Consider the following 25754-nt stretch of genomic DNA (forward strand, 5'->3'; position numbering starts at 1 on the left):
GTCAGTCTGAGTCAGTCCCAGTCAGCCCCAGTCAGTCCCAGTCAGACCCAGTCAGTCCCAGTCAGTCTGAGTCAGTCCCAGTCAGCCCCAGTCAGTCTGAGTCAGTCCCAGTCAGTCTGAGTCAGTCCCAGTCAGCCCCAGTCAGACCCAGTCAGTCCCAGTCAGTCTGAGTCAGTCCCAGTCAGCCCCAGTCAGACCCAGTCAGCCCCAGTCAGCCCCAGTCAGTCTGAGTCAGTCCCAGTCAGTCCCAGTCAGTCCCAGTCAGTCTGAGTCAGTCCCAGTCAGACCCAGTCAGTCCCAGTCAGTCTGAGTCAGTCCCAGTCAGCCCCAGTCAGACCCAGTCAGTCCCAGTCAGTCCCAGTCAGCCCCAGTCAGTCTGAGTCAGTCCCAGTCAGTCTGAGTCAGTCCCAGTCAGTCCCAGTCAGTCTGAGTCAGTCCCAGTCAGCCCCAGTCAGTCCCAGTCAGACCCAGTCAGTCCCAGTCAGTCTGAGTCAGTCCCAGTCAGCCCCAGTCAGTCTGAGTCAGTCCCAGTCAGTCTGAGTCAGTCCCAGTCAGTCCCAGTCAGTCTGAGTCAGTCCCAGTCAGCCCCAGTCAGACCCAGTCAGTCCCAGTCAGTCTGAGTCAGTCCCAGTCAGTCCCAGTCAGTCTGAGTCAGCCCCAGTCTGACCCAGTCAGCCCCAGTCAGTCCCAGTCAGCCCCAGTCAGTCCCAGTCAGACCCAGTCAGTCCCAGTCAGTCTGAGTCAGCCCCAGTCAGACCCAGTCAGCCCCAGTCAGCCCCAGTCAGACCCAGTCAGCCCCAGTCAGTCCCAGTCAACCCCAGTCAGTCCCAGTCAGACCCAGTCAGTCCCAGTCAGTCTGAGTCAGTCCCAGTCAGACCCAGTCAGTCCCAGTCAGTCTGAGTCGGTTTCAGTCAGTCCCAGTCAGCCCCAGTGAGTCTGAGTCAGTCCCAGTCAGTCTGAGTCGGTTTCAGTCAGTCCCAGTCAGTCCCAGTCAGTCCCAGTCAGTCTGAGTCAGTCCCAGTCAGCCCCAGTCAGTCTGAGTCAGTCCCAGTCAGTCTGAGTCGGTTTCAGTCAGTCCCAGTGAGTCTGAGTCAGTCCCAGTCAGCCCCAGTCAGTCTGAGTCAGTCCCAGTCAGCCCCAGTCAGTCTGAGTCGGTTTCAGTCAGTCCCAGTCAGTCCCAGTCAGCCCCAGTCAGTCTGAGTCAGTCCCAGTCAGCCCCAGTCAGTCTGAGTCAGTCCCAGTCAGCCCCAGTCAGTCTGAGTCGGTTTCAGTCAGTCCCAGTCAGTCCCAGTCAGCCCCAGTCAGTCTGAGTCAGTCCCAGTCAGCCCCAGTCAGCCCCAGTCAGTCTGAGTCAGTCCCAGTCAGCCCCAGTCAGCCCCAGTCAGTCCCAGTCAGCCCCAGTCAGTCTGAGTCGGTTTCAGTCAGTCCCAGTCAGTCCCAGTCAGCCCCAGTCAGTCTGAGTCAGTCCCAGTCAGCCCCAGTCAGCCCCAGTCAGTCTGAGTCAGTCCCAGTCAGTCCCAGTCAGCCCCAGTCAGTCCCAGTCAGTCCCAGTCAGCCCCAGTCAGCCCCAGTCAGTCCCAGTCAGTCCCAGTCAGCCCCAGTCAGCCCCAGTCAGCCCCAGTCAGTCCCTGTCAGTCCCAGTGAGTCTGAGTCAGTCCCAGTCAGTCCCAGTCAGTCTGAGTCGGTTTCAGTCAGTCCCAGTCAGTCCCAGTCAGCCCCAGTCAGTCCCAGTCAGTCCCAGTCAGCCCCAGTCAGCCCCAGTCAGTCCCAGTCAGTCCCAGTCAGCCCCAGTCAGCCCCAGTCAGTCCCAGTCAGTCCCAGTGAGTCTGAGTCAGTCCCAGTCAGTCACAGTCAGCCCCAGTCAGTCTGAGTCAGTCCCAGTCAGTCCCAGTCAGTCACAGTCAGCCCCAGTCAGTCTGAGTCAGTCCCAGTCAGCCCCAGTCAGCCCCAGTCAGTCTGAGTCAGCCCCAGTCAGCCCCAGTCAGCCCCAGTCAGTCTGAGTCAGCCCCAGTCAGTCCCAGTCAGCCCCAGTCAGTCTAAGTCAGTCCCAGTCAGCCCCAGTCAGTCTGAGTCGGTTTCAGTCAGTCCCAGTCAGCCCCAGTGAGTCTGAGTCAGTCCCAGTCAGTCCCAGTCAGCCCCAGTCAGTCTGAGTCAGTCCCAGTCAGCCCCAGTCAGTCCCAGTCAGTCTGAGTCGGTTTCAGTCAGTCCCAGTCAGTCCCAGTCAGCCCCAGTCAGTCTGAGTCGGTTTCAGTCAGTCCCAGTCAGTCCCAGTCAGTCCCAGTCAGTCCCAGTCAGCCCCAGTCAGCCCCAGTGAGTCTGAGTCAGTCCCAGTCAGTCCCAGTCAGCCCCAGTCAGTCTGAGTCGGTTTCAGTCAGTCCCAGTCAGTCCCAGTCAGCCCCAGTCAGTCTGAGTCAGTCCCAGTCAGCCCCAGTCAGTCCCAGTCAGTCTGAGTCGGTTTCAGTCAGTCCCAGTCAGTCCCAGTCAGTCTGAGTCAGTCCCAGTCAGTCCCAGTCAGCCCCAGTCAGCCCCAGTCAGTCCCAGTCAGTCCCAGTGAGTCTGAGTCAGTCCCAGTCAGTCACAGTCAGCCCCAGTCAGTCTGAGTCAGTCCCAGTCAGTCCCAGTCAGTCACAGTCAGCCCCAGTCAGTCTGAGTCAGTCCCAGTCAGCCCCAGTCAGCCCCAGTCAGTCTGAGTCAGCCCCAGTCAGTCCCAGTCAGCCCCAGTCAGTCTAAGTCAGTCCCAGTCAGCCCCAGTCAGTCTGAGTCGGTTTCAGTCAGTCCCAGTCAGCCCCAGTGAGTCTGAGTCAGTCCCAGTCAGTCCCAGTCAGCCCCAGTCAGTCTGAGTCAGTCCCAGTCAGCCCCAGTCAGTCCCAGTCAGTCTGAGTCGGTTTCAGTCAGTCCCAGTCAGTCCCAGTCAGCCCCAGTCAGTCTGAGTCGGTTTCAGTCAGTCCCAGTCAGTCCCAGTCAGTCCCAGTCAGTCCCAGTCAGCCCCAGTCAGCCCCAGTGAGTCTGAGTCAGTCCCAGTCAGTCCCAGTCAGTCCCAGTCAGTCCCAGTCAGCCCCAGTCAGTCTGAGTCGGTTTCAGTCAGTCCCAGTCAGTCCCAGTCAGCCCCAGTCAGTCTGAGTCAGTCCCAGTCAGCCCCAGTCAGTCCCAGTCAGTCTGAGTCGGTTTCAGTCAGTCCCAGTCAGTCCCAGTCAGTCTGAGTCAGTCCCAGTCAGTCCCAGTCAGCCCCAGTGAGTCTGAGTCAGTCCCAGTCAGTCCCAGTCAGCCCCAGTCAGTCTGAGTCAGTCCCAGTCAGTCCCAGTCAGCCCCAGTGAGTCTGAGTCAGTCCCAGTCAGTCCCAGTCAGCCCCAGTCAGTCTGAGTCGGTTTCAGTCAGTCCCAGTCAGCCCCAGTCAGTCCCAGTCAGTCCCAGTCAGTCCCAGTCAGCCCCAGTCAGTCCCAGTCAGTCCCAGTCAGTCCCAGTCAGCCCCAGTCAGTCCCAGTCAGTCCCAGTCAGTCTGAGTCAGTCCCAGTCAGTCACAGTCAGCCCCAGTCAGTCTGAGTCAGTCCCAGTCAGTCCCAGTCAGTCACAGTCAGCCCCAGTCAGTCTGAGTCAGTCCCAGTCAGTCCCAGTCAGTCACAGTCAGCCCCAGTCAGTCTGAGTCAGTCCCAGTCAGCCCCAGTCAGCCCCAGTCAGTCTGAGTCAGCCCCAGTCAGTCCCAGTCAGCCCCAGTCAGTCTAAGTCAGTCCCAGTCAGCCCCAGTCAGTCTGAGTCGGTTTCAGTCAGTCCCAGTCAGCCCCAGTGAGTCTGAGTCAGTCCCAGTCAGTCCCAGTCAGCCCCAGTCAGTCTGAGTCAGTCCCAGTCAGCCCCAGTCAGTCCCAGTCAGTCTGAGTCGGTTTCAGTCAGTCCCAGTCAGTCCCAGTCAGCCCCAGTCAGTCTGAGTCGGTTTCAGTCAGTCCCAGTCAGTCCCAGTCAGTCCCAGTCAGCCCCAGTCAGCCCCAGTGAGTCTGAGTCAGTCCCAGTCAGTCCCAGTCAGTCCCAGTCAGTCCCAGTCAGCCCCAGTCAGTCTGAGTCGGTTTCAGTCAGTCCCAGTCAGTCCCAGTCAGCCCCAGTCAGTCTGAGTCAGTCCCAGTCAGCCCCAGTCAGTCCCAGTCAGTCTGAGTCGGTTTCAGTCAGTCCCAGTCAGTCCCAGTCAGTCTGAGTCAGTCCCAGTCAGTCCCAGTCAGCCCCAGTGAGTCTGAGTCAGTCCCAGTCAGTCCCAGTCAGCCCCAGTCAGTCTGAGTCAGTCCCAGTCAGTCCCAGTCAGCCCCAGTGAGTCTGAGTCAGTCCCAGTCAGTCCCAGTCAGCCCCAGTCAGTCTGAGTCGGTTTCAGTCAGTCCCAGTCAGCCCCAGTCAGTCCCAGTCAGTCCCAGTCAGTCCCAGTCAGCCCCAGTCAGTCCCAGTCAGTCCCAGTCAGTCCCAGTCAGCCCCAGTCAGTCCCAGTCAGCCCCATCTCTGTGTTTTTCACAGAGATGGGTGTTTTTCATGTTGTCAGTCTAGTTTTTTACTGTTGGACTTGTTGTCTTTCAACGTGTCTCTGTTTTTCTGCCTCTCTAACCCCCCCCCCTCCCCCCCATCTGTCCTTCCCTTTGATCTTCCAGACTCTGGATGATCTGGAGCAGAGGGTGAAGGAGGCGGGCATAGAGATCAGCGTTCGTCAAAGCTTCCTCACCGACCCGGCTGTCGCTGTCAAGAACCTGAAGGTGCTTTGATTAAGAATTCAGGCCGTCTCCTTCCTCCCCCGCCTCACAGCTGCACGCCACGCCATTAGCATGGAGGCCATTTAACGCAGGAAATGAATTCACCTGCTAATGATGGAACAGCAGTCTGTGCCATCCTGTCAAGCAGCGGGACTTTGGCGCATTGTGCTGTCACATCAAACGGTGATATTGTGAAGTCAGATTGTCTCTGCTGATGTCACTAAGCGATGCTTTCTGCTGGTTTCATGCAGCGCCAGGATGCCAGGATCATTGTGGGGCTCTTTTATGAAACAGAAGCCAGGAAGGTGTTCTGTGAGGTCTGTATATAGACCTGCAGGATCCAGAGCTGCTGCACCGAGCTGAGATGGGAGTCAATCCTCTCCTCCTTCCTGCTGCAGGTGTTCAAAGAGAAGCTCTACGGGAAGAAATATGTCTGGTTCCTGATTGGCTGGTACGCCGACAACTGGTTCAAGATCAAAGACCCTGCCATCAACTGCACGGTGGAGAACATGACGGAGGCCGTGGAGGGACACGTGACCACCGAGATCGTTATGTTGAATCCTGAGACTGTTCGCGGCGTCTCCAACATGGTGAGAGCTCCGCCTTTCTTTCTAATGTTCGGTTCACAGTGAGAATAATCCAGTCTGCCCAGATTATTCAACCTACCGCACACTCCCTCCCTCTGGCATTTACTGGAAAAGATGAGGGAAATTATCAGCTAGATTCATTTAAAGAACATGGAGCAAAACATTTCCAGCTCCAAAAATGAAACCAACTTCCACCTGGAAGCTTCTTAACCAAAGAAATCAGAAATAAACCTTAAACACGAAGCTCTGGTCAAAGAATGATTTATCTCCGTTAGCAGCAGGTTGAAGGTGAACCGGTGGGACTGCTTGATGGGCTGAAGGAGAAGATGTCTTAATATGACGTCTGTCCAAGCAAACCACAGCGTGCTGACAGCTGTGAAGCAAAGAGGTGGAGGATGATGATGAGGGCTTCATGTTTAGACCCAGTTTACTCAGCGGGGGTTTTTAACAGCAGTAAAGGTTTCTAGTTTCTGTGACTCATGAAAACCAGGGTTCAAACCAACACCATGTAGCATAGCACCGAATTTCACTCCTTTCCTTTTTCTGTTGTTGCCATGCCAACATACATTTCATTTTAATCTCATCATGTGTGAACAGAAACAGGAAAAAATCCAGTTTTCAGTGAATATCTGTATAAACAGGATCCAAGGGGACCATGGAGGTCTCAGTAGGCTTAGCAACCGACTGTGGCTGCAAATTAGACCAGAACCAGAACCAATGAAACCAGAACCAATGAGACCAGACCCACTGAAACTAGACCCAATGAAACCAGACCCAATGAGACCAGAACCAATGAAACCAGAACCAATGAAGCCAGAGCCACTGAGACCAGACCCAATGAAGCCAGAACCAATGAAACCAGAACCAATGAATCCAGACCCAATGAAACCAGAACCAATGAAGCCAGACCCAATGAGACCAGACCCAATAAACTAGACCCAATGAAACTAGACCCAATGAAACCAGAACCAATGAATCCAGACCCAAATGAAACCAGACCCAAATGAAACCAGAACCAATGAATCCAGACCCAATGAAACTAGAACCAATGAAGCCAGACCCAATGAGACCAGACCCAATGAAACCAGAACCAATGAATCCAGACCCAATGAAACCAGAACCAATGAATCCAGACCCAATGAAACCAGACCCAATGAAACCAGACCCAATGAAACCAGACCCAATGAGACCAGACCCAATGAGACCAGACCCAATGAGACCAGACCCAATAAACTAGACCCAATGAAACTAGACCCAATGAAACCAGAACCAATGAATCCAGACCCAATGAAACTAGAACCAATGAAGCCAGACCCAATGAGACCAGACCCAATAAACTAGACCCAATGAAACTAGACCCAATGAAACCAGAACCAATGAATCCAGACCCAATGAAACTAGAACCAATGAAGCCAGACCCAATGAGACCAGACCCAATAAACTAGACCCAATGAAACTAGACCCAATGAAACCAGAACCAATGAATCCAGACCCAAATGAAATCAGACCCAAATGAAACCAGACCCAATGAAACCAGAACCATTGAATCCAGACCCAATGAAACTAGAACCAATGAAACCAGACCATATGAAACCAGAACCAATGAAGCCAGACCCAATGAAGCCAGACCCAATAAACTAGACCCAATGAAACTAGACCCAATGAAACCAGAACCAATGAAGCCAGAACCAATGAGACCAGACCCAATGAAGCCAGAACCAATGAAACCAGAACCAATGAATCCAGACCCAATGAAACCAGAACCAATGAAGCCAGACCCAATGAGACCAGACCCAATAAACTAGACCCAATGAAACTAGACCCAATGAAGCCAGAACCAATGAAGCCAGAACCAATGAGACCAGACCCAATGAAGCCAGAACCAATGAAGCCAGAACCAATGAGACCAGACCCAATGAAGCCAGAACCAATGAAACCAGAACCAATGAATCCAGACCCAATGAAACCAGAACCAATGAAGCCAGACCCAATGAAACTAGAACCAATGAAACCAGACCCAATGAAACCAGACCCAATGAGACCAGACCCAATAAACTAGACCCAATGAAACTAGACCCAATGAAACCAGAACCAATGAATCCAGACCCAATGAAACCAGAACCAATGAATCAAGACCCAATGAAACTAGAACCAATGAAACCAGACCCAATGAAACCAGACCCAATGAGACCAGACCCAATAAACTAGACCCAATGAAACTAGACCCAATGAAACCAGAACCAATGAAACCAGAACCAATGAATCCAGACCCAATGAAACTAGAACCAATGAAGCCAGACCCAATGAGACCAGACCCAATAAACTAGACCCAATGAAGCCAGAACCAATGAAGCCAGAACCAATGAGACCAGACCCAATGAAGCCAGAACCAATGAAGCCAGAACCAATGAGACCAGACCCAATGAAGCCAGAACCAATGAAACCAGAACCAATGAATCCAGACCCAATGAAACCAGAACCAATGAAGCCAGACCCAATGAAACTAGAACCAATGAAACCAGACCCAATGAAACCAGACCCAATGAGACCAGACCCAATAAACTAGACCCAATGAAACTAGACCCAATGAAACCAGAACCAATGAATCCAGACCCAATGAAACCAGAACCAATGAATCAAGACCCAATGACACTAGAACCAATGAAACCAGACCCAATGAAACCAGACCCAATGAGACCAGACCCAATAAACTAGACCCAATGAAACTAGACCCAATGAAACCAGAACCAATGAAACCAGAACCAATGAATCCAGACCCAATGAAACTAGAACCAATGAAGCCAGACCCAATGAGACCAGACCCAATAAACTAGACCCAATGAAACTAGACCCAATGAGATCAGAACCAATGAATCCAGACCCAATGAAACCAGACCAGGGAGTTGTCCCTGAAATGCTGCCCCCTGCTGGCTCCACAGGTCAACAACAATAATAAAGATGAAAGGCCCAAACTGCAGCAGTCAGATGGAGGCACTGATGCTGAATTCTAATGACCTTCGGTAAAAACATTGAGAGAAAGGAAACTGAGTGGCTCCACGGTCACCTTCCCTGTCCCCCACGGGTTGGCCTGCAGTTAGCTTAGCTGGCACAGCAGGCGTTTGGATGGGGAATAAAAACAGGCTGTGAGGTCAGCTCTGCTGTCCTTCCTCTGTGTCTGACGCCATATTGATTTCATGTCATTTAGCATTAAAATCCTGCAGCTGGTTCTGGATCGTTAGGAATCAATCAGGCTTATTCAGTGTAAATGGAAATCCCTTTATTGATCTCACTGGAGAAATTCCCTCTCTGTGTTTAACCCCTCCCCTTGGGGAGCAGTGGGCTGCCATTGTGCGGCGCCCAGGGAGCAGGGTGGGGTTAAGGGTCTTGCTCAGGGACCCAGAGGGGCAGTCTGTGGGGATGGAAGTGCTCTAACCACCAGGCCAGTATCACTAACTTTAACACTAATATAAGCAGCTCTCTGATGAACAGCAGGTTAAAGCCGTCTCCATGGTGACGTCAGCGGGAGATCACTGTGGGAGCTAGCTTAGCATGCTATAATGGAGATACATAGATTTAAACTGTTGCTTTCTGTGGAGCAGAGGCAGCGACGCGTGGCGGCGAGTTCAGCTGATGGATCTTAGCCTGATTCCTCAGAAACGCTTTGACTCCTGCTGCTTCCCTTCCTGTCAGACTTCGCAGGAGTTTCTGGGTGCCTTGATGTCGCGGCTCGGGGGGAAGAACCCAGAGGAGACGGGTGGGTTCCAGGAGGCCCCTCTGGCCTTCGACGCAGTGTGGGCCCTGGCGCTGGCCCTTAACAAGACCGTGGCCCCCCTGAAGGCCAGGGGCCGGCGGCTGGAGGACTTCAACTACAACAACCATGACATCACCTCAGAGATCTACAGAGCGCTGAACACCAGCTCCTTTGAGGGGGTGTCGGTGAGTCGCAGAGATCCCGGTTCTCCTCTGATCTTCTGCTTTAAAGCTTTAATCCGTCTTCCTGTCAGAGCCGTCCGTCTCTAACCTGCAAAACATTAAAATCTTAAGTCTTTTTTTGTTAAAATAAATGCATTTTTTCTTGAATGAAGGAGGAAAGTGAGACGCTTTTTAAATGAAACAAGACAATTTACATTTAAAATACAAAAAACAATTGCATTGTCTTACTGTTTATTATCTAATTATCTTATTTTAAGAGTAAATATCCTCATTCCACTGGCAGATCCGTTAATTAGCCTTTTTAAATAAAATGCACTTAATTTAAGAGTTTTTACTAATTTCTAGATGGATGATGCAGGATGACCAACATGTCAGAGCTCTGAGTGACCTGATCTAGACGGTAATGAGGTAGAACATCCAGGCCGCCGCCGCCTGCAGCGATCAGCAGCCATCTTCTCGTTTAAAGTCAGGATCAGATTAGACCTTCAGCTCACCGTCTTCATTCCAGCAGCATAGATTTATCTTCCTGCTATCGGTTCCCAGGCTGTGAGCCTGATCACAGGTCTGATCAGCGCCTCCCAGCTGAAGCAAACCCAGCAGGACTCCTCAGAGCGTGGAGGCGTGGCCTGGCTGGAGCTGATGTAACGCGCCGCCGCCGCTGACCGTCAGTCTTTTGATCTAACCTGGATGTTTCCTCCTCAGGGTCACGTGGTGTTTGACGCCCAGGGTTCCAGGATGGCAATGACCCTCATTGAACAACTGCAAGGTAAGCACGGCCCCTCTGCATCGTCCCCGCAGCCTTCCAGCATCAGACTTAATGCCGCCGCCGCCGCCGCATCATGACTTCAGGCTTCCTTTAATTGGGCCAAAGCTTTCCCGTTTAAGCGGTTTCTGGAAATGCCTTCCTGTTAGTCAGCAGTGACTTAATGAGTCTCCCAGACCCAGATAAGGCTGGGATTATCCCCCCCCCCCCCCCCCGTTCTCACCTCCTGGATGAAGATATTTAATCCTGCCCCTTTCTCCCTAACGTCTCCCGTTTCCTCCCGCCGCGTTGAGCTAATCTGACATCCTCAGTGAGACGCTGTGACTGGAATCAACCAGGAGCTCATCAGTATTCCTGGGCAGCTCCTCTCCGTCCTCCTCCCTCCTCCCTCCGTTCCTCCTCATGCTCCTTTTCTCCCTTCAGCTGTTGGTCTCATCTTTCCTCCCCTCGTGGGCTGAGCCGTCACTAATCCCGGCGCTGTGAAAACATGTTGACAGCAGAAATTACCCAGATCCGCTCTGTAATTACTTCCTGTTTTGCTCCTTTGAATGTTGCAGGAGGCAGTTATAAGAAGATTGGTTACTATGACAGCTCCCAGAGGAACCTCTCCTGGTTCAACAACGACGTTTGGATCGGTAAGACCCGGCAGAACCATCTCCATCCAGGGTCGCTTTGGATCTCTGCTCAGTCAGGGTCCGGTTTAAGGCCCGTTCTGGGAATCGCTGCATGTTTTACTCACTGGGTTCAGTTTTTACAACATTAGCAGCCAGTTTCCATTCATTTGCTTTTTCATTTGAAACAGAAACTCTGCAGTAGTTTTGGTTTTTTTATTTCTTTTTACCAAATTTGACTCCAGAAAATAATTGACTCTGATTTCTCACTTTTTGGCTAAACAGAACTAGCGGCTAACGAGCATTCCCGTCCAGCGGGCCGTAGAGAGTCAGCTGTGCTCACTGATCCATCACAGCTTTTCATTTGATGTTTCCTCACAGAAAACCTTCTATTTCTGCACTAAGAGCAGGAAGTCAGAGCTCTGTGTTTAATGGCTGAATATCAGTCTGTCTCAACCATCTGATCGCCATGGCAACTGCTGCTGACCCGCTCACCTGATCTGAAACAGAAATCTATAGATAAAGGTGTGAGTCCTTTGGACGCGTTCAGGGCTTTATTTGCAGCATAATGTGTGAATTTAAGGCAAAGTTTCCGAATTCGTTCTCCATTTAACCCCCCCATCCTTTCACTGTGGGTTCATCACACCCCCCCCCCCCCCATCACGCTGCACTTTCTCACTCTCTGAGTGGTCGCCCTAACAACCGGTTCGGCTCAGCTTCTCCTCTAATCGCTGTGGCAACCGTTTCAGAGCAGGGTCTCCATGGCAACACCCTGTCCCCATTCTTTCATCAAGGACAGGGGAGGGTATCGGTGCTGAATGAGCGGCTGACGTTCACTGAGAACCCTCTGCTTCCGGAGCGTTCTTCCTGTCACATCAGGGCGTAATGATCTCTGCTAGTTTCTTCTAATCGTTAGAAACATCAGGAACGTTCTGAACGTGTCAGAAGCTACTTTAGAGACGGGCTGAAGCGTTAGCATTCAAACTGGGGTAGAAGATGCCTGTGTCAGGTTTTTAGGGGCGGGGCTTACAGGGTGGCCATGTGTCACCGTGCTCGGCCCTCTACTGTCCATTAGCTGGGTACTATCCAGGAATTAGCCAGACATTAGTCGGTATCATCCAGGCATTAGCTGGGTACCATCCAGGTATTAGCTGGGTACCATTCAGGCATTAGCTGGGTACCATTCAGGCATTAGCTGGGTATCATCCAGGCATTAGCTGGGTACCATTCAGGCATTAGCTGGGTACCATCCAGGATCATCCAGGCATTAGCTGGGTACCATCCAGGTATTAGCTGGGTACCATTCAGGCATTAGCTGGGTACCATTCAGGCATTAGCTGGGTATCATCCAGGCATTAGCTGGGTACCATTCAGGCATTAGCTGGGTACCATCCAGGCATTAGCTGGGTACCATCCAGGCATTAGCTGGGTACCATCCAGGCATTAGCTGGGTACCATTCAGGCATTAGCTGGGTACCATCCAGGCATTAGCTGGGTACCATCCCGGCATTAGCTGGGTACCATCCAGGCATTAGCTGGGTACCATCCAGGCATTAGCTGGGTACCATCCTGGCATTAGCTGGGTACCATCCAGGCATTAGTCGGTACCATCCAGGCATTAGCTGGGTACCATCCAGGCATTAGCTGGGTACCATCCAGGCATTAGCTGGGTACCATCCAGGCATTAGCTTGGTACCATCCAGGCATTAGCTGGGTACCATCCCGGCATTAGCTGGGTACCATCCAGGTATTAGCTGGGTACCATCCAGGCATTAGCTTGGTAGCATACAGACATTAGCTGGGTACCATCCAGGCATTAGCTGGGTACCATCCCGGCATTAGCTGGGTACCATCCAGGCATTAGCTTGGTAGCATACAGACATTAGCTGGGTACCATTCAGGCATTAGCTGGGTACCATCCAGGCATTAGCTGGGTACCATCCAGGCATTAGCTTGGTAGCATACAGACATTAGCTGGGTACCATCCAGGTATTAGCTGGGTACCATCCAGGCATTAGCTTGGTACCGTCCAGGTATTAGCTGGGTACCATTCAGGCATTAGCTGGGTACCATCCAGGCATTAGCTGGGTACCATCCAGGCATTAGCTGGGTACCATCCAGGTATTAGCTGGGTACCATCCAGGCATTAGCTTGGTACCGTCCATGCATTAGCTGGGTACCATCCAGGCATTAGCTGGGTACCATCCCGGCATTAGCTGGGGACCATCCAGGCATTAGCTGGGTACCATCCAGGCATTAGCTGGGTACCATCCCGGCATTAGCTGGGTACCATCCAGGTACTAGCTTGGTACCATCCCGGCATTAGCTGGGGACCATCCAGGCATTAGCTGGGTACCATCCAGGCATTAGCTGGGTACCATCCAGGTATTAGCTGGGTACCATCCAGGCATTAGCTGGGTACCATCCAGGCATTAGCTGGGTACCATCCAGGCATTAGCTGGGTACCATCCAGGTACTAGCTTGGTACCATCCAGGCATTAGCTGGGTACCATCCAGGCATTAGCTGGGTACCATCCCGGCATTAGCTGGGTACCATCCAGGTACTAGCTTGGTACCATCCAGGTACTAGCTTGGTACCATCCCGGCATTAGCTGGGGACCATCCAGGCATTAGCTGGGTACCATCCAGGCATTAGCTGGGTACCATCCAGGTATTAGCTGGGTACCATCCCGGCATTAGCTGGGTACCATCCAGACATTAGCTGGGTACCATCCAGGCATTAGCTGGGTACCATCCAGGTACTAGCTTGGTACCATCCAGGCATTAGCTGGGTACCATCCAGGCATTAGCTGGGTACCATCCAGGCATTAGCTGGGTACCATCCAGGCATTAGCTGGGTACCATCCAGGTACTAGCTTGGTACCATCCAGGCATTAGCTTGGTACCGTCCATGCATTAGCTGGGTACCATCCAGGCATTAGCTTGGTACCGTCCATGCATTAGCTGGGTACCATCCAGGCATTAGCTGGGTACCATCCCGGCATTAGCTGGGGACCATCCAGGCATTAGCTGGGTACCATCCAGGCATTAGCTGGGTACCATCCAGGCATTAGCTGGGTACCATCCCGGCATTAGCTGGGGACCATCCAGGTATTAGCTGGGTACCATCCCGGCATTAGCTGGGTACCATCCAGACATTAGCTGGGTACCATCCAGGCATTAGCTGGGTACCATCCAGGTACTAGCTTGGTACCATCCAGGCATTAGCTGGGTACCATCCAGGCATTAGCTGGGTACCATCCAGGCATTAGCTGGGTACCATCCAGGCATTAGCTGGGTACCATCCAGGTACTAGCTTGGTACCATCCAGGCATTAGCTTGGTACCGTCCATGCATTAGCTGGGTACCATCCAGGCATTAGCTTGGTACCGTCCATGCATTAGCTGGGTACCATCCAGGCATTAGCTGGGTACCATCCCGGCATTAGCTGGGGACCATCCAGGCATTAGCTGGGTACCATCCAGGTACTAGCTTGGTACCATCCAGGCATTAGCTGGGTACCATCCAGGCATTAGCTGGGTACCATCCAGGTATTTGCTGGCAACTACTGATAGAAGATGAACAGGAAAGGAGACACAGCAATGAAAAATAAAGAGAATAGAATAGAAAATCCCTTAAGTGGCCCACTATAGGGAAACTCTGGTAGCTGTTGCGTCTGAAAAATAAAATTTGGTTCCTTAGTTCTGGAGGTAAACACACAGTTTAACGCTAGCTAGGCTGTTAGTTCTCAAACCTGGAATTAAATGGAATTAAAACCTTGACGGTGGTTTTTTTGTTCGATGATAAATCATGATTAGGACATTAGAAGATGGACATCATGTCCAAACAGACGCTGCTAGCTCTGCTGTGAGGAAGCATCCGTCCTACAGCCGCTCTAATGATCAAACTCTTCCGTCTGTTTGTCGTCGCTAATATTTCCAACTATATTTATTTGTAACTTAAGGAAAGACAAAGTGTTTTTGTTTTTTTATTCTCTTTATTTAACATTTTCATTACAATGAAACAAATGAAACCCATAGATTGATTTCTACGCCTAGTTCTGCTTCCTTGCTCTTGTATGTCAGCCGTTTGTTGTAGGTATTACCTTTTATATATAGAAATAGAATACATAGAATCGTTTTTTAGCCAAGACTGAGTTTCAGCTTTTATGCTTGCAATGGTCACCGTATGTTAGGTCATTGAAGCGAACAGGTGACTGGATCCAAAGACGGTGACTAAATGATTAGCAAAACATTAACTAAAATTAGACCAGGATGATTTTAGGATCCATCAGAGTTAAGATGTTATGAAAAGCTTGAAGTGATTCAGTGGAAGATGCTGACCTGTCAGCCTCAGTGTTCTAGTGTCCAGATGAGCCAGCAGATAATCCAGCTGAGTTAGACTGGAGATGGCAGCGAGGAGGACTGCAGTCATTCCACATCACTGGCCTGAATGTCAGATCTGAAGCTGGGACGGATACGGACAAAGCTTAAGCTCAGCTCCAGCTCAGCTTCAGCTCAGCTCAGTTTCAGCTTCAGCTCAGCTCAGCTCCAGCTCAGCTCCAGCTCCTCTCAGCATTTGGCCCCTGAAGCCAGTTGAATGATTAATTGACCCCTGGTGGTAAATGTCTAAACCCAGCAGCAGGACACCCTTTAAATACAGCAAACATTAAAGGTCAAAGTTCAGCTGTGCAGCTTTGCTGGTTAGCCTGTATGCTAGGTCCCGTAGAGGCTGACACAGACCCCCCTCAGGGACCACAGGGTGGCCCTCAGGGACCACAGGGTGGCCCTCAGCCATTGGGCTAAGTTTGAAGTTTCATTTTATTCTGTTAATCTCCTTTATTTAACAATTTATAGATTGTTTAAAGACAATAAAGAAAATGAGAAATAAAAAGAAAATATTTTTATAATGCAGGAAGTTTAGCTGACCGCTGATCTCTGCCTAGAGATGTTAGCATAGAGCCGCTCTGCTGCTCTACAACATTAGAAATGTTCAGGCTCTGTAAGCAGCTGGCTCCACCCCCTTTCTTTCACTATGAAAGAGCGACAGAAAAAAAGCTCAGTTATAGATGAAGCTTTAGATGTTAATTCAGCCTGGAAATAAAACTAAAGATGTTTTCCAACAATCTGAATTAATGTCAAACAGGAATAAAGAAATTCTCCTGTTTTGATCTTTGAGCTGACAGTAAAGCTGACAGACGGACCGGCAGCGCAGAAACATGCAGCTTAGAAGCTGAAACACGAAGTAAAATCTGTCGTCTAAGGAAATGATTATTATAATCAGTTCTAAACTGGAAACGCTGCATCTATGCTGCAGTCTAACATAGAAATGCAACAGTTTCTCTCTTTTCATGTATGTCTGGGTCCCTGATTATTAATCTATATAAAATGTTAAATTCTAAATAATTCTAATAAAACTGCATAAATAAGGTGTGAGAGGCTGTTGGTGACTAACAGCTAAAACTGATCTATGAAGATTCAGTTTCTGGAACATTTTGGGTTGTTTTTCCAGTAATGTCCTCCTTGGGCTTCCGTAGCTCAGAGTGACATCAGTTCATCACTTTATAATAATTACAGATCAATAACAGATAAACTAGCGACTGTTTGAAACCAGCAGCTGCTAACATGAAGTTTGTTATATTTCATTTTTTGTTGAATCATGAATATTTTACAGGATTTTCACTGTTTGAATTGTTTCTCCTCATAAAGTGAAATAAAAAGCTGCATCTGAACAATCAATCAATCAATCAATCAATCAATCAATATGGTGCTTAAATCATTTTAGATGAGAGTCAAGAAGATGATATTAATAAAAGCCATGGGGCATTGCAGGCCAACTATTCCCTCTAACGACCCCCCCTTTCAGAGACATAGACATGTCTCCCACAATGCACCTTGAAAAGTGTTCTTAGACAAACTTTCCTGTCGTCGTTTATGCAAAATATAAACAAAACGATTTCATTGCATCCAGCTTATAACAGCATACTGATATTGCAGTTGGAGAAAGACAAACTTTACTGTTTATAAAGAAAACAGTTTAAATAATGCTGCAAAATGCAGTAGAAACATTGAGTCGTCGTCGTCGTCGTCGTCTCCCGCTTTATCCGGAACCGGGTCGCGGGGGCAGCAGGCTAAGCAGAGACTCCCAGACTTCCCTCTCCGCAGACACCCCCTCCAGCTCTGTTGGGGGAAGCCCTAGGCGCTCCCAGGCCAGCCGAGAGACATAGTCTCTCCAGCGTGTCCTGGGTCGTCCCCTGGGCCTCCCCCCGGTGGGACATGCCTGGAACACCTCCCGAGGGAGGCGTCCAGGGGGCATCCGAAGAAGATGTCCGAGCCACCTCAACTGACTCCTCTCGATGTGGAGGAGAACCGGCTCTACACTGAGCCTCTCCCGAATGACCGAGCTCCTCACCCTATCTCTAAGGGAGAGCCCAGCCACCCTGCGGAGAAAGCTCATTTCAGCCGCTTGTATCCGGGATCTCGTTCTTTCGGTCATGATCCAAATTTCATGACCATAGGTGAGGGTAGGAACGTAGACTGACCGGTAAATTGAGAGCTTTGCCTTTTCGCTCAGCTCTCTCTTCACCAGGACAGACCGGTGCAGCGTCCGCATTATTGCAGCAGCCGCACCGATCCGTCTATCGATCTCCCGCTCCATTCTTCCCTCACTCGTGAACAGGACTCCAAGATACTTGAACTCCTCCACTTGAGGCAAGGACTCCCCTCCAACCCGAAGGGGACATGCCACCTTTTTCCGGTCGAGAACCATGGCCTCGGATTTGGAGGAGCTGATTCTCATCCCGGCCGCTTCACACTCGGCTGCGAACCGCCCCAGCGCACGCTGTAGGTCTTGGCAGGAGGGAGCCAGCAGAACTACGTCATCCGCAAAAAGCAGGGACGAGATCCGCTGTTCCCCAAACCAGACCCCCTCCGGTCCTTGGCTGCACCTAGAAATCCTGTCCATAAAAGTTATGAACAGGACCGGTGACAGAGGGCAGCCCTGTCGGAGTCCAACATGCACCGGGAACAGGTCCGACTTAATGCCGGCAATGCGAACCAGACTCCTGCTCCGCTTGTACAGAGAACGGATGGCCCCTAATAAAGGGCCCCTGACTCCATACTCCTGGAGCACCCCCCACAGGGCAGCACGAGGGACACGGTCGAATGCCTTCTCCAAGTCCACAAAACACATGTGGACTGGTTGGGCAAACTCCCATGAACCCTCAAGCACCCTACAGAGGGTGTAGAGCTGGTCCACCGTTCCACGGCCGGGACGAAAACCACACTGCTCCTCCTGCAGCCGAGGTTCGACAATCAGCCGGACTCTCCTCTCCAGCACCCTGGCATAGGCCTTTCCGGGGAGGCTGAGAAGTGTGATTCCCCGATAGTTGGAACACACCCTCCGGTCCCCCTTCTTGTGGAGGGGAACCACCACCCCAGTCTGCCAATCCAGGGGAACTGTCCCCGACCTCCACGCGATGTTGAAGAGACGTGTCAACCATGACAGCCCGACAACATCCAGAGCTCTGAGATACTCAGGTCGGATCTCGTCCACCCCCGAAGCCTTGCCACCGTGGAGTTTTTGACTACCTCGGTGACTTCAGCCTGGGTGATGGACGAACCCAGCCCCAAGCACCTCGTCTCTTCTTCCCCCACGGAAGGCATGTCTGTCGGGTTGAGGAGATCCTCAAAGTATTCCTTCCACCGCCCGACAATATCCTCCTTCAAGGTCAGCAGCTCCCCACTCCCACTAAAAACAGTGTTAGTGAAGCACTGCTTTCCCCTCCGGAGGCGCCGGACGGTTTGCCAGAATCGCTTTGAGGCCAACCGATAGTCTTTTTCCATGGCCTCTCCAAACTCCTCCCAGGCCCGAGATTTTGCCTCTGCAACCGCCCGGGCCGCGACACGCTTGGCCTCACGGTACCTGCTTGCTGCTTCAGAAGTCCCACAAGCCAGCCAGGCTTGATAGGACTCCTTCTTCAGCTTGACGGCATCCCTTACTATCGGTGTCCACCACCGGGTTCGGGGATTGCCACCACGACAGGCACCGCAAACCTTACGGCCACAGCTACGGGCAGCCGCATCGACAATAGAGGCAGAGAACACAGCCCATTCGGACTCCATGTCTCCAACCTCCCTCGGAACCTGAGAGAAGCTCTCCCGGAGGTGGGAGTTGAACACGTCTCTGACCGAGGGCTCCACCAGACGTTCCCAGCAGACCCTCACTACACGTTTGGGCCTGCCGAGTCTTTCAGGCTTCCTCCTCTTCCAGCGTATCCAACTCACCACCAGGTGGTGGTCGGTGGACAGCTCCGCCCCTCTCTTCACCCGAGTGTCCAAGACATGCGGCCGAAGATCAGAAGATACGACTACAAAGTCGATCATCGACCTTCGGCCTAGGGTGTCCTGGTGCCAAGTGCACCGATGGACATCCTTATGCCTGAACATGGTGTTCATTATGGACAATCCGTGACTTGCACAGAAGTCCAATAATGAGACACCACTCGGGTTCAGAGCTGGGGGCCCGTTCCTCCCGATCACGCCCCTCCAGGTGTCACTGTCGTTTCCCACGTGGGCGTTGAAGTCTCCCAGCAGAATGATGGAATCCCCGGGAGGGGCGCTTTCTAACACCCTCCCCAGGGATGCTAAGAAGGCCTGGTACTCCGTACTGCCGTTCGGCCCATAGGCCGAAACAACTGTCAGAGTCCTCCCTCCAACCCGAAGGCGAAGGGAGGCGACCCTCTCGTCTACCGGGGTGAACTCCAACACGAGACGGCTGAGCTGGGGGGAGACAAGCAGCCCCACCCCCGCCCTCCGCCTCTCCTCGCGGGCAACTCCAGAGTAGAAGAGAGTCCAGCCTCTCTCAAGGAGCTGGGTTCCAGAGCCCTGGCTGTGCGTAGAGGAGAGCCCAACTATTTCTAGCTGGTATCGCTCCACCTCCCGCACAAGCTCGGGCTCCTTCCCCCCCAGTGAGGTGACATTCCACGTCCCCAGAGCCAGTTCAAGCGCCCCGCGGATCAGGTCGCCGAGGTCTCCGCCTCTGGCTGCCGCCCAATCCTCTTTGCACCGGTCCCTCATGGTTCCCCCTGCAGGTGGTGGGCCCACTGGGGGATGGCCTCGCGTCGCTCCTTCGGGCTGGGCCCGGCCGGGTCCCGCGAGGAAGAACCCGACCACCAGGCGCTCGCCGACGAACCCCAACCCCAGGCCTGGCTCCAGGGTGGGGTCCCGGCTCCGCCGTACCGGGCGACGTCACGTGCCTCGTTTGAGTCCTCGTCATAAGGGTTTTTGAACCGCTCTTCGTCTGACCTGTCACCCAGAGCCTGTTTGCCTTGGGAGACCCTTCCAGGGGCATTTAGCCCCCGACAACATAGCCTCTGGGATCACCCAGGCACTGAAACCCCTCCACCACGTTAAGGTGGCGGTTCAAGGAGGACATTGAGTCGTGTTCAATTTAAAGGATTCTAAAAGTTAATCCCGTTAATAGAGCAAAATATGATATAGCAAGTTGATGCAGAGTCTAGTTTAGAGTTTATCCATCAGTTCATCAGTGTGATGGCGGGGGGGAAGAAGCTGATCCAGATCCTCCAGATCACGCTGCTTCAAAGCCGTGTCCTTCAGACCTTAGACGCCAAAGAGGAGGAAGAAGGAAGACGACTTTAGTCAAAATCTGTGATTTTATTGAAATCTGGTTTTTGTCTTCAGGTCTCTGTTCTATCTTAAATAAACCTTTCTTGCTTGGATGTCACAGCTACGTCCTCGCTGTGTGACGGAGGTGACAAGCATCTAAACAGAGCCTGATGGGCGTCTTGACGCCCTGCAGGGACGACACTCTGACACTTTCCTCTGACATCTGACACATCAGCTTCACGCAGCGCTGACGCCGCGCTCTGCTTCCCCTCTGACACGCACACGCTCTGCATGCAGAAACCTCCCCGCGGCTGTGCTGCTCAGCACCCGCACTCAGGCTTCATTCCACATTTATTTAGAGCAGATTTGCATGCGTGCTCAGATGAACACGGATCTGTAGGCAGACCCAGATTCATGCAGACAGTCGGAGGCTGTGAAGAGCGACGCTCTGTCCATCTGTTTGAACCTGCCTCTGCTGTACAGCTACACTAGCATGAATAATTTAGTGGTTAATAAACATCCTCTTTAACCACTGAAGCTGCAGGTGTTTTATTTAGGCTTTCACTCGCCGTCAGGGGAGCGCTGCTCTGCTCTAAGGGCCCCATGATCAACCTCTGACTGCCTGGATCTGGAGAAGGGTGGAAATCAGGACATTTGTTTCATAAAAAGCAAAGAAACCCAAAATGTTTACAGGTTAAAACATCTGAATGTCAATTATTTCCGTTAACTTTAGGAATCCTTTCATGCAGATTTAGTTGGAACTGAAAAATTTCATCACTCTTCATCATCAGCATCAATATTTCCCTTTTTTCTCCTTTTGCAGCACGGCTGTTTCTAGCTAAGCTAACACGATGCTGAGAGTCTTATGGATTTAAGCTAGCGCTAGCCTAGGCTAGCTACTCCTTACTACCAGAAATAAAACCGACAACTGCTCAGTAGAGAAGTGCAGCAGAAGGCGCTATGTTTTAATTCTGGACAGTTAGTTACTGAGATCCAGAAATGTCAAAGAAAAAAGTCTTAATTCAGACGCAGAGCAACAACGCTGCTCAGCAGTCAGAGCAGGAAGTGAACACGATACGTCTCACCAACAGCAGCAGCACCCTCTAGTGGCAGGAGGCCTGAAAGGAATTTCAGCTTTCTGTCGGGTTCTGTCCTGTTGACCAATCAGGGAAGGCGAGGGAGCGCAGCAGAGACGAAGCTTTTTTAATCAGAATAGAGCTCAGTGCTAAAGGATGAAGTGAAGAAGCTTTTTTGGAGATAAACAGTGTTAGCTTTGTAGCAACCGCTGCCTCTCCCTGCTCTGGTGCTCTGATCTCTTGCTGTTTACTGCGCTAACAATCCACGCTAATGGTCCATGCTAACAATCCATGCTAATGGTCCATGCTAACAATCCATGCTAATGGTCCATGCTAACAATCCACACTTATAATCCATGCTAACAATCCATGCTAATGGTCCATGCTAACAATCCACACTTATAATCCATGCTAACAATCTACTCTAATGGTCCATGCTAACAATCCACTCTAATGGTCCATGCTAACAATCCATGCTAATAGTCGCTGCTAGCAATCCACACTGATAGTCCATGCTAACAATCCACTCTAATGGTCCATGCTAACAATCCATGCTAATAGTTCATGCTAACAATCCACGCTAATGGTCCATGCTAACAATCCATGCTAATAGTCCATGCTAACAATCCATGCTAATAGTCCATGCTAACAATCCACGCTAATAGTCCATGCTAACAATCCCGCTAATAGTCCATGCTAACAATCCATGCTAATGATCCATGCTAACAATCCACGCTAATAGTCCATGCTAACTATTCATTCTAACATTTCATGCTAGCACTTAATTCTAACTACGTATTCTAACGATTCATTCTAACAGTCCATGCTAACACTTCATTCTAACTATATATGCTAACGATTCATTCTAACAGTCCATGCTAACACTTAATTCTAACTATGTATGCTAACGAGTCATTCTAACAGTCTGTGCTAACAATCTACGCTAATGGTCCATGCTAACAATCCATGCTAATGGTCCATGCTAACAATCTACGCTAATAGTCCATGCTAACAATCCATGCTAATGGTCCATGCTAACAATCTATGCTAATAGTCCATGCTAACTATTCATTCTAACTATGTATGCTAATGAGTCATTGTAACAGTCTGTGCTAACAATCTACGCTAATGGTCCATGCTAACAATCCATGCTAATGGTCCATGCTAACAATCTACGCTAATAGTCCATGCTAACTATTCATTCTAACTATGTATGCTAACGAGTCATTGTAACAGTCTGTGCTAACAATCCGTCCTAACAGTCCATCCCAACCGTCCGTGCTAACAATCCACACTGGCAGCAGCTGTTAGCTATAGACACCTGTTAGTCGATAACTATTTCCAAATAATCATATTTTAATTATATTATTTCCAATAAAAGATTTTGTAACTTTTCTCAGCCTCCTGCTACAAAGTGTTGCAACAGCAGCAGTCCACCTAATGGCAGCTCCTCTGGCACATGGTGGCAGCTGCAGTGGCACATGGTGGCAGCTCCTCTGGCACATGGTGGCAGCTGCAGTGGCACATGGTGGCAGCTCCTCTGGCGCATGGTGGCAGCTGCAGTGGCGCATGGTGGCAGCTGCAGTGGCACATGGTGGCAGCTCCTCTGGCGCATGGTGGCAGCTGCAGTGGCACATGGTGGCAGCTGCAGTGGCGCATGGTGGCAGCTGCAGTGGCGCATGGTGGCAGCTGCAGTGGTGCATGGTGGCAGCTGCAGTGGCACATGGTGGCAGCTCCTCTGGCACATGGTGGCAGCTGCAGTGGTACATGGTGGCAGCTGCAGTGGCACATGGTGGCAGCTGCAGTGGCACATGGTGGCAGCTGCAGTGGCACATGGTGGCAGCTGCAGTGGCGCATGTTGGCAGCTGCAGTGGCACATGCAGGCAGCTGCAGTGGCGCATGGTGGCAGCTGCAGTGCCACATGCAGGCAGCTGCAGTGGCGCATGGTGGCAGCTGCAGTGGCGCATGGTGGCAGCTGCAGTGGCGCATGTTGGCAGCTGCAGTGGCACATGGTGGCAGCTGCAGTGGTACATGGTGGCAGCTGCAGTGGTGCATGGTGGCAGCTGCAGTGGCGCATGGTGGCAGCTCCTCTGGCACATGGTGGCAGCTGCAGTGGCGCATGGTGGCAGCTGCAGTGGCACATGGTGGCAGGTGCAGGGCTACATGGTGGCAGCTGCAGTGGCGCATGGTGGCAGCTGCAGTGGCGCATGGTGGCAGCTGGTGGCAGCTGCAGTGGCGCATGGTGGCAGCTGCCGTGGCACATGGTGGCAGCTGCAGTGGCACATGGTGGCAGCTGCAGTGGCACATGGTGGCAGCTGCAGTGGCGCATGGTGGCAGCTCCTCTGGCGCATGGTGGCAGCTGCAGTGGCGCATGGTGGCAGCTCCTCTGGCGCATGGTGGCAGCTGCAGTGGCACATGGTGGCAGCTCCTCTGGCGCATGGTGGCAGCTGCAGTGGCACATGGTGGCAGCTGCAGTGGCGCATGGTGGCAGCTGCAGTGGTGCATGGTGGCAGCTGTAGTGGTGCATGGTGGCAGCTGCAGTGGCACATTGTGGCAGCTGCAGTGGTACATGGTGGCAGCTGCAGTGGCACATGGTGGCAGCTCCTCTGGCACATGGTGGCAGCTGCAGTGGTACATGGTGGCAGCTGCAGTGGCACATGGTGGCAGCTGCAGTGGTGCATGTTGGCAGCTGCAGTGGCACATGCAGGCAGCTGCAGTGGCGCATAGTGGCAGCTGCAGTGCCACATGCAGGCAGCTGCAGTGGCGCATGGTGGCAGCTGCAGTGGCGCATGGTGGCAGCTGCAGTGGCGCATGTTGGCAGCTGCAGTGGCACATGGTGGCAGCTGCAGTGGTACATGGTGGCAGCTGCAGTGGCGCATGGTGGCAGCTGCAGTGGCACATGGTGGCAGCTCCTCTGGCACATGGTGGCAGCTGCAGTGGTACATGGTGGCAGCTGCAGTGGCACATGGTGGCAGCTGCAGTGGTGCATGTTGGCAGCTGCAGTGGCACATGCAGGCAGCTGCAGTGGCGCATGGTGGCAGCTGCAGTGGCGCATGCAGGCAGCTGCAGTGGCGCATGGTGGCAGCTGCAGTGGCGCATGGTGGCAGCTGCAGTGGCGCATGTTGGCAGCTGCAATGGCACATGCAGGCAGCTGCAGTGGCGCATGCTGGCAGCTGCAGTGGCACATGCAGGCAGCTGCAGTGGCGCATGGTGGCAGCTCCTCTTGCACATGGTGGCAGCTACAGTGGCACGCCGCTGCGAAAAGGTGACAGTAAACCAGCAGGCCACCAGCCGGACTTCTATTGCTGTTTACGGGCAAACGGTTTGATTTTAGGCTTATTTAATGCCTGATCTATATTTACTCAATTAATGATGTGCTATTTTAACATTCTTGAATAAACATTTTAAATGATTTGATTAAAAAGTTATGATGCCAGAGGTTAGGATGCCAGAAGATGCTGCAGGATGCCATGAAGATGCTGCAGGATGCCATGAAGATGCTGCAGGATGCCATGAAGATGCCATGTAGACACATAAAGTGTTTGCAGTTACATTGGCTGCGATCATTTTATCATTGACAAACCTGCCATGAAGAGTAATTATTGTTCTTGCAAAAACCTTGAGATTTGGGGCATCAATGATGACAGAACAGAATTTGTCATGGTCATTTTTTCTTTTAAAAAACGTTAAAAGTTGGCTACAGAGCTGTCATCGTACTTTCCCTCCCCATTCTGCCTGGCCTGAAGGGTTTCAGTTTGTTCCCTGTTGTTCATACGAATTTAACTCTACCCTCAAAAGTCCTTTTATGGCAGGAATCTGCTGCAGCGTGGCTGCCATTCAAAATGGCTGTCTGGTACCTGCATCTGTGGCAGGTCAGGTTATTCAGTGGCAGGCTGTCTGGCAGCCACTTTGCCGTTGTGGCAGGTCAGGGGAATCAGGGGCAGGCCCTCTGCTGTCTCTGAAGATATTGAGACAACTTTTTGTCACCCTGGTTTCAAATTTGATCTCATCATCCTAAGAACAAAGCCGAGACTTTTCCTGCTTCTTCTTCCTGTCCAGGTGATAAACCCCCGGCGGACCGGACCGTGGTTCGGGAGGAATACAGGCTCCTGTCCCAGAAGCTCTTTGCAGCCGTGTCGGTCTTCGCCGGGCTCGGCATCCTGCTCGGTATCGTTTGTCTGACCTTCAACATCTACAACGGCAATGTGCGGTGAGTCCTCCACACACCGGGGGCAGCATCCTGTGGGCCAGAGAGCCTGGAGCCCAACCTGACTTCTTCTTCTTCTAAAGAAGAACTTTCTGTTCACAGGAGGTTTCTCTCCTGCATAAATTCAGAGAAAGATTATAAAAAAATTTTTATTTAAAATTTTTTTCCTGTATTCCGGTAGACATGAATTACAACAAAATGAAACAGCGCCCCCATCTGGGCGTTCAGAAATG

At 51.7% G+C, this 25754-nt stretch overlaps 1 protein-coding gene across 2 annotated transcripts in view; it reads left to right on the forward strand.

Annotated features, from left to right (window-relative positions):
* LOC119780979 (gamma-aminobutyric acid type B receptor subunit 1-like) overlaps positions 1 to 25546 on the forward strand; it is a 49190-nt gene extending 23644 nt beyond the window's left edge. Inside the window, exons 5-11 of one of the 2 annotated variants that reach the window (XM_038281263.1) lie at positions 4620 to 4721; positions 4970 to 5035; positions 5117 to 5308; positions 8996 to 9241; positions 9941 to 10004; positions 10559 to 10636; positions 25374 to 25546. In XM_038281263.1, the coding sequence (XP_038137191.1) occupies positions 4620 to 4721; positions 4970 to 5035; positions 5117 to 5308; positions 8996 to 9241; positions 9941 to 10004; positions 10559 to 10636; positions 25374 to 25528 (903 nt within the window). In that variant the 3' untranslated portion in view covers positions 25529 to 25546. The remainder of the gene's footprint in view (positions 1 to 4619; positions 4722 to 4969; positions 5036 to 5116; positions 5309 to 8995; positions 9242 to 9940; positions 10005 to 10558; positions 10637 to 25373) is intronic. The other variant, XM_038281262.1, reaches the window with a different exon arrangement.
* The last annotated feature ends 208 nt before the right edge of the window (positions 25547 to 25754 follow it).

The sequence above is a fragment of the Cyprinodon tularosa genome, unplaced genomic scaffold (genome assembly GCF_016077235.1).
Source record: "Cyprinodon tularosa strain WSP-4 unplaced genomic scaffold, ASM1607723v1 ctg1692, whole genome shotgun sequence".
Classification (NCBI taxonomy): domain Eukaryota; kingdom Metazoa; phylum Chordata; class Actinopteri; order Cyprinodontiformes; family Cyprinodontidae; genus Cyprinodon; species Cyprinodon tularosa.